We start from the raw sequence: 8,955 nt of genomic DNA, 5'->3' as shown, positions 1-8,955 counted from the left end.
GAAGACTGAGCCGTTGCAAAGATGGCAGAGGTAAGATTAAAGAAATTTGCTTCCTTCCATGCTATAATTACAAACTGCCTCATATACCCTCCTACTCCAGATGTCTGCACTTACATAAATCAGGTCTTTCACATCAGGCTATCTCTATTGTGTAAAAGGGTGTTTGGCTGAAACAGGATTCGAACTGGAGACTTTTCGAAGGATGAGCTGCAACTCTCCAGACCAACCAGGCACCACACAACTTAAACATCCCTATAATTAGTACCCTATAAACTGTCCATTTCTTATCAGTCATTGGAATATAAAGACCGAGCTAAAGGTGTTTATATTTTGCTCATTTGAAAGAAGAAGTACGAAGAAATACAGTTGTAGTTTACAGAACATCCTGTTTCATTACAACCGAACCTAACAGTTCGAGTCCGGAAAAGTCGACTCGGCTGCGCTTTGTATGCATTGTTTGTGTGTCTTGGGTTTAATTGTCATAAAGCGTAACCTACATACTACGTTTGTGTTTCAACATTTGTTCAAAGGTCAAAAACCCAGAAGAACTCAAAGAAATCTAATAGATCTGCAAGTTAATGGAAGCTTAATTCAGAAAACAAACGGTTGAAAAAACACGTTAAAACACGTGATATATGACGTGCAAGCGCTCAAAACATCACAATACGAGTGGAAATGAAAGTGAGCACAATTTTACACTGACGTACGCCAAAAAACGTAACAAACAATTGAAATAACATCAACAACAAATAGAGAATACACGAACGGAAAGCGGCATACTGGTATGAAACTGTCTCTAAGCTAAAAACAAGTTTTATAATACAAATATTGCACTCACAGATATACAAGCAAAAAGAATCGAATCATGGAGCGTAATTGATCAAAGTTTACGGAATGCAAGTTACAAAAAAAATCCTTATGATGTGTTAGAGTTGTCACACTGATACTGAATTAGACATAGGCTTCGCATCAAATCTACCTGGAAAGTACAAATTTTGGAAATTTTTGTTGATGGCAATTAGGCAAATACATAGTTCAAAATGTATCAACACAATCAACAACCGAACAATCACGACCATAATCACACAATTCATCGTTGTAGGTTAGCGACGGGAAACGCGGTCTTTCTCGCGGCTCACTTCGAGATGACTCAACCTTTCACGAACATTTCGAATTATTGTTAATTAGGCGATTTAGGCAAATTTCAAATCTTAACCCCAATGACGCATTTACGGTCTGTTGCGTTTGCGAACTACGTTGAACAATTGTCTTGACCTTGACGAGGTTCAATGAGCTTGGAGGATGGATGGGAGATCAAGCTTCTCATCTCTTTTCTCCAGGACCCCCCGAACAACCTCTTTCCTGAAACTGCTCCACTCCGATTGTTCCTCCAACTGATGACGTATAAACTCCTCCGTCGGGTATCTCCCAACCATTCCGTTGACCGTGCGAAGAGTCTCCGCTCCTGCGTGTCTCTGGAAGAACTTCTTTGAGATGAAGATGCATTCCGCTCCGTCACTGAGCAGAGATAACCTTAGCCGTGTCCTCTTCATCAACTCTTCCATGCCCTTATAAGGAAGTAAGATGTTTTCCAGTGAAAATACGTCGACACTTTATATTGTGACGTAATGATGTGATATCAATGTACATCTATCCAGGTAACACTGCCTTAAATAAGTCGATAGCTTTTCATCATCGTTCACTTACAAACACTCGTCTCGCGGGTAGGATCGCGATTTGGGCGAACTTCGGTTCCGATCGAGACGAAGGTAATTTCGTCTTTTCACTGTTTGAGGACTTCTTCCATTTCTCAGAAATCAGGGGAGACGTCTTCTTCTTCGCAATTGCGTAAGGTGTGTCTTCGAAGATACTAGAAGCGCGAATGGAACGCCTCATCCTACTCAATCTACGGAATCAAAAGAGTTCAGTAAAATTAAGCATTGTTTGAGATGTTGCACAAACAAACGAACCTCTCAGTAGCGCCCACGTGCGGCAATTCAAGTCTGTTCGGAACAGACAGAGTGTTTTCGTGAATATGGGGCAAAGCGAGGCTGGTGCGATGTGGTCGTTTTAGGTTGCTTAAAGCATCAAGGTTTCTCTGCAAATAACTATTATTTTTTTACAAAATATTTTTTTAAGAAAGCATATTTGTTAAGATTTGTAAGTGAATGTTAGTTTTAAAATGGAATAAAGTTCTTACCGCTGTTAGTCGCCTTTTTACGTTGTTATATGAGTTTTTGACGTCATAATCACTTTTAAATTCGTGTCTAACTCCAGATTCCCGCTAAAAATATTTTAAAAACTTTGTATAACTTTATAAACAATAAATTTTTATTTAACCAAACCGGCAACTGCAAATGCAGAATGTACTTACTCGTTGTCTGGGAGTTTTCTCATCGACATCAGATAAATTATCTTCATCTCTGATTGCAGGGAGGTTGTTGCGGAAGGTGGAATGAAACCTGCTCTTCCCAGGTACGAGGGACACTGAAAAATGAAGAAGAACTGAGCAACAGAGATCCACAGAGATGATAAGATGGTGTCGAAAAGAAAACTTACTACTTCTCGACTGTAGGATCTCGGTCCGCGCGTTTTCGTCCAGAAGAGGAAGAAGAGTTCTGGAATTGATGCTTCGACTTCGCGGTTTCGTCGCGAACTCGTCACAGGACACTTGTAGAGTGCACACGACACGGCACTGCAGTTGGAGACATTATGACATAATAATACGTACCATACAAGGAAATGACGTAATAAGCTCACCTCCCCGGACTTAATAAAAACGAGAAAGTTTGACGTCATATTATCCTTGACCACTACAGCGCCAGGCCTGTAATATTGATACTGGAAGTTTGCGATGGACGCCTTGGTCAAAAGGTCAACTGGCCAGTTCCTGTTACAAACAATCAAGTGATTATGACAAACTTATTTATCGCTTGACGTAATAATTTACAAATGACGTGATAACGAGTTATATGAAAGAACATTCGGGTGTTGTACCTGTGAGGTAAACGATGAGATAATTAAATAATTATGACGTAATAATGAAAGTCTTACTTCAACAAGGTAAGCTCTTTCAAGTATTGCACAACTTCTTCGCGTTGTTTGTAGATGGGACCGCGAATTATGGCGTCAAAGTCGTCCTTGTAGATGACCAACAGCTCGACGTGATCTTTGCACACCACTGAAGCGGTTCGAGTTGTTTTGTTCAACAGCGCCACCTAACGAGTATAAATTGACACCCAAAACAGGTTTTTATAAGGACAACGACAACGAAAGAAAACGCTTGTTAATGAAATTGTAATAACTGGATCATTCTATAAAAATATCGTAAGCAACAGTTAAACTAAAGATATTATTAAATACAGCCAGCACCGTTTGAGAGAAATGGCTATACCCAAGTCAACCGCTATACAAAACAATCAAAGTTAAAGATATGGCTTCTCTTAAATAAGTTAATAAATGCAAGAAAGGAATCAAGTTACACAAGATACAGCATAAAATGAAGGTAGGTCATCAACACAATGAGATGGATGTATATAAGATATAGGATATGTAAGAGAGGGATATATATGGGATATAGGTTACATACGAGAGGGGTATATATAGGATATCTATGAGAGGGATATACGCCACTGCAACTACATGTCGCCCTTATCATCAGGGGGTGCCCACCTCCCCAAACACCTCGCCTTCTTTCAGTTCGTTCACGGTCTGTGTGGTCTCCCCGCCCTCCTCGTTGCTCTGCTCCTTCGTGTTGATCAGACAGGTCCCGGATAAAACGATGTAGAAAGCGGATGGCGGATGTCCTGGCAGACGACAACGCGATTGGTTAATTCCAAAAACAACAGCTATATTGCATGAAATACATCCCGGATGTACCTTGCTTTATGATGACTCGGCGGGATTCGTAACTTTGATAAATCATGACTTGGCACATTTTTAATCGAATATGAGCGGGATGCTTGGAGAAGGCGTTCTTGTTTTGCACAAGCGTGTGGATCTGGAATGAAACGATGCTAGTTGCCGTACAGAAAAGTTCACGGAAATAGCCGTAGACTGTCGTTGTATTCGCTTGCAGATAAATTGAGCAAGTGAGGAACTTTTGTTGTTTTAGCTCAACAAAATGTTTCAATATAATGCACAATGTTGAAGGTAATCGAACAGTTTTAACGCTTTGACGCGTAGAACTTAGTGCAAACCGGCTTGTCCCTTCTGTCAAAATCATGTCTCTCGACACAACATCAAAACCTCATTACCATAACAGTAGATGACCAGGCATTGTGACGTAAAAATAGTCTCGAAGAAAAGTCTTGTGTTTACCAAACTCACCATTTTAATGTGTTTCTTTGTTCTTGCTTCGGGGGCAATGGCCAACATTTTCTTCAACTTGCTGCTTCCTTTGTTCGCCTGCCAAAGAACGCGACAGGGTCAGCGCTGAAGTGACAATGTGACGTCATAATCACTTACCACGTACGAGGCGCTGTAGTAATGGGGGTTAAAGGTCAATTTCTTGTCGAGATCTTCCTGCAAGTTGAGTTGCATCTCCATCAAAGTGAGTTGGTCCTTCTTCCCATTCTGCACATACCTGAACGGGAAGTAACCCGGAAGTTAATGACGTCATGGGAAATTGCTATGTATTCTGACGTCACTTAGGACAGGGTTAAAAAATTCAACACGCTTTATTTTCTTCAAAATCCACGTTAAAAAACGGTGATCGCAGCACGAGCGAGAAATAACCTTTTGAGGGCGAGGCAGACCTCCACAATGATGAGAATACTTCTGAGGAAACGCCGCAGCTTTTCTATTGGCTGCGAACAAAAGCAAGAAGTATTTAAACAAATCGAACAAGATTTATTGACACTTGTTCAAGGGAAATGTTTACATAAAGACAGTTAATCCCATTTTAATTAAATTGGCTTTTTCCATTGTTGTACGTCAGTAGATGAAAATTCTATAAAATAAGACTCGACGTGTTCGAAAAGAAGGGGATAACCCGCGTCAAAGTGCCACTGAACGAATCGACGAAAACAAAGACAACATTGTGGCAAAGAGCTTTTTTGTTTGACTGAAGTGTCCAGGAAGAATGGAGCCTATATTACACTTTGGCCTTATAGGTTACAAAGCAAACTTTTTTATGGAAATGTGGCCCCGCCAAAGAAAACCTGAGGTTGCCACCGCAAACATGATTATACCTTCGTTTCCTTCGCCATATCCCCAGGTACATTCCGCCTTTCCGCATACGCTATTTTCCACATTTTCCGCCATTTTCGTGTACCTGTCGCAGAATTCCCGCTTTTTGTCGTAACGTCCGTGTTAGATCCGCGCGTCTCGTTTCCTTCGCAATTTATCGACGTTTCGCTTTCCGGACGTTGGCGTCGGTGTAAGGAGTCGGAAGATTTGTTGGAGCGGAGAGATGACTGTTTCGGAGTTGTTTTAAAACCGGATCTCGCTCTGACTGGAGCAGGCTCATGCGAAGGTGTGGTTTGAGCGGATAAATTCGTAAAATACGAAGAAGAAGCATTTTTTCTATTGCTAACGGCTCCGCTTCGAGTTTGTTCCGTCGGGAAAACTGACGAAGTGGATGCGGGAAATGCCTCAGGATCTGCATCGGTTGCAATTTCGGAGTTTGTTATGCTTCCAATAATGACAGGTTTGGAAAGACCAAACCCAGGCATCACATCCGCACTACAGGTCGTGGTCCGTCGGAGAAAATCGTCCCAAATTTCCGCCATGAAGATTGCCCAGTTTTCAAGTTGTGGACAAATCCTTATTAGCTACAAATTCCATAATCAACCAGCTCGTTACAAGCAGTGACATCAGCAAACAAGTTTGAAATATGCTTCATACGTTGTAAGACGGTAAATGTAGTAAAAAATCACAGCCAGACTGCACTAAGATAACTGGATCTAGCTAACGCAATGGTCGTGCTAACACAAAGCCTACTTTTAAGCCTTCCTGGTATACATTATGACTTCATAAAGCTAAGATTTAAAGTTAAAACCTGTGCTTTGCGACGACTGAGATTTTTATAAAATTAAAATACTCGGCTTAACCTTAAGGCAGCTGCATTCGAATAACTAATTCGCAGAACAATTACCATCTCGCGATGTGCCATAATGGCGTCCATCCCGACAAAATTAATATTTACCCAACTTTTCGCGTGTCGTTTGAACAAATTTAAAGCGATCTGTCAAAGCGTTACGGAACAGTAACCTTTATTTGTAACAATGACATTATAGAATTTCTTTGATCCAGCAGAGAACAATTAACCAGCAAGTGAACACGTTCATGAGATTTTAACAAAATTCAAAAATAGTAAAAGACTCAAGACATTTGCACTAATGCAAATGTCTGCTTTCACGTTATCTACAAGTACACAGTCGACTGACTTCCTTTAAGCCCCAGTCTTCAAAGAGTCGAAAGTATGTTTCAAAGCCGTCCGTTACGTGATTTTTTAGCATTTTGCCTTGAATTTGGACAGCCCTGTTAAACAAACATCAAAACCACAAGTTTTTGCGTCCACCACCAACACCTGGCAAAGTTATTTGAACAAAACAAGGCAGTGGTGCTGCTAGTTTGCGGCATTATGAAGTCATAGAAGAGCAATGAAGTGTGAAGTTACGTAAGAATTTGTATTATTTGCTAACAAGTGGAAAGAGAAATGAGATCCCATAAATCAATTATCGCCAATTTTTATTGAACAACCGAATTTGATATCAAGAAAGAGGTTTAATGAAAAAAGCGCAATTGTGACGACACAATTTCAGCAGAAAGCTGTCACAATCGCTTTCTGTATTGCCAATCAGTAAACAACAAGGTAGCAACAATATCAGCCGCACCAAAGCAACTTTGTGCGCTTGAATAAATGAAGCTGGTCAACGCAAAGTGAACAGCTTTCTCAAGTGTACAACGATTCAAACAAATAATACATACTTACAGATAGCTGCACATCTCGAAACGATATGAATTTCCGCTGCGATAATCTTCGGCGCCGCAGCCCTCCCTGCCTGCTGTGGTGGGGTGACGTCACTGTGAGAGAAGCATGACGTATTATGGTTATTGTTTATGCCAGTGAAAGCGGTAAAACAATTTGGCCTCAAAAGTAGGGGTGCGCCGAATCGAGTTTTTTTATCCGGACCGAAGCCGAATTTGGGCAATTTTTACCAGGTTCGACCTGTGACATTTCTATGCCGAAAATAAACATCACCTGCTGCTAATTGCCCAACTGCAAGGCCGTATTCCATCAAAACGCTTCAACTAGCTACTAGCCTACCACTATCTGAGTTCAAACGCTATGATCATCAAGCACGCTAACTTTACATTGTGACGTCATAGTTTCTGCCACCTTGTCATAATAAGCAGCAATTTTTCGATACATTTTCAGCAATAGCTGCTTAACCACTAAATACAATTAAACAATTCTGTCTCCAGTAAAGTTACTGACAACTTTTTTTCTGTTCAAGGTCAAATTGTTTTAGATCTTGATCACTTGAACCTTACTTTGAAAAAAGCAGACGTTGTTAGCACGGTTACTCACGTGATCCCAAGGAGCTTCGTCTAGTAAATGGATGGGGCTTGTTTGAGGGAACCATTAGTCTGTGTGACGTCAGCAATCGATCGCTTGATGACGAAACACAGGGTGTTGAAGCAACAGACGCGTTGCTTCTTACAGACATGTTGATTGCAATTGTATGACGTCGAAGCTTTTTGCTGCAAAGAACCTATAAAGTTTATGTCTAAAGCAAGTCACAAACTATTTTAAAAAGTAAATATTTTTATCGGCCATAAACAGCTGACCTTGCAAGAAAGGTTTTGGGTCAAGGAAAGCTGCAAAATATCTACTTCGTCTACTTCAACTATCCTTTGTCAATATAAAATTTACCTTATTCGACGTCACGAAAATACAGGAAAAGTGTAATGAAAGGGAATCTGATTTGCAAAATCTAAACCGGCTGTCAAAAGAACTAACTAGAGTTGTAGATGCCACGAATCCATTTAAAACTAGATAGTTTTTTCGTCGAAAACAACTCGCAAACACGGTGGAGATTGCTGGGATGTCGGCAAAACTGCGATTTTATTCGCTTCAATCAACGGAAAATTCGCGTTTCCAATCTTATTATAATCCTCCTTTCATTTGTGGCGTCACAATATCTTAAGCGGTTATTCACAAATGCTTGTGATGACAGCAGTCTTGTAGAATGTGATAAAATTACAAGATAGACAAGATTCTATAAGTTCGTGTTTACTCAGCGAGAATCTGAACGAGCGGAATGTTGATTCAGACAAGGCGTCAATTTTATAATCCGCGCGCTTTAAAGACATTTTATGCTGTCAAAATAGAGAATTTATATCGCACTATCTTCGAAAAAGTTCCTTTGGCAAGTATGGTGATAAACTTGGCAGCGTTCAGTATTATACTATATGTCGTTATGGAAATGTTACGAAACATCAACAAACTTCCAATAAATGGCGCAAATCTCATAATCCAAAGCATTGCTTGTGTACACATGCTTTGGAACATGCTGTGGTATTGAAGCGCTCTCTTCCTCCAGGTAGCGACTGCGAAAACAAAAAATATTTCATCAAGGTGACGCTCTGCAAACAACTGGCAAAAAAGTGGTGAAATGTGTAGCGGTTCGTGATTTTAATGCTAAGTTTGCGCAAGGATGCATCAGATAGAGCTCTATGGGGGAATAACTGCGGCAAAAAACTAATATTGTATGTAAGCCTAAGCGTTTGTGAATTCATATTTCATGGTTTTCTTTTGTACTTTCAAATAAACCGTCTCGGAACCGGATAAAAGTTACAATCCGTAAAAGCCTTTATAATTAAAGAAATTGATGAATAAGATAAATGAAGTGCCACAAACAATTAATTTCGTCTGCGAATGCAACAGAACACAAAGCACACAACGGGAACCCAAGTCTTGTTTTGCATTAATAGGCCAACGAGAGA

The 8,955-nt window shown here is 40.3% G+C and overlaps 1 protein-coding gene across 4 annotated transcripts; it reads right to left on the bottom strand.

Annotated features, from left to right (window-relative positions):
- Positions 1-302: 302 nt before the first annotated feature.
- Positions 303-8,573, bottom strand: LOC143469669 (uncharacterized). Of its 4 annotated transcripts, XM_076967446.1 has the most exons (16): positions 7,883-8,573; positions 7,538-7,710; positions 6,938-7,029; positions 4,738-4,808; positions 4,468-4,585; positions 4,330-4,407; positions 3,880-4,000; positions 3,673-3,806; positions 3,055-3,218; positions 2,761-2,890; positions 2,560-2,695; positions 2,375-2,487; positions 2,201-2,284; positions 1,971-2,098; positions 1,708-1,906; positions 303-1,568 (listed from the first exon to the last, which is right to left on the bottom strand). In XM_076967446.1, the coding sequence occupies exons 2-16, from the start codon at positions 7,674-7,676 to the stop codon at positions 1,287-1,289; spliced, it is 1,989 nt and encodes a 662-aa protein (XP_076823561.1). In that variant the 5' UTR covers positions 7,677-7,710; positions 7,883-8,573; the 3' UTR covers positions 303-1,286. The 4 variants fall into 4 exon arrangements, with proteins under 4 accessions (XP_076823561.1, XP_076823569.1, XP_076823578.1 ...); XM_076967454.1 differs by lacking the exon at positions 7,883-8,573 and having other exon boundaries at positions 7,538-7,745; XM_076967463.1 differs by lacking the exons at positions 7,538-7,710; positions 7,883-8,573 and adding an exon at positions 7,208-7,476.
- Positions 8,574-8,955: the final 382 nt, after the last annotated feature.

Source organism: Clavelina lepadiformis, chromosome 1, assembly GCF_947623445.1.
Source record: "Clavelina lepadiformis chromosome 1, kaClaLepa1.1, whole genome shotgun sequence".
Classification (NCBI taxonomy): Eukaryota; Metazoa; Chordata; class Ascidiacea; order Aplousobranchia; family Clavelinidae; genus Clavelina; species Clavelina lepadiformis.
Note: the sequence above shows the minus strand (reverse complement) of the source record. Positions and strands in the feature narration are given on the sequence as shown.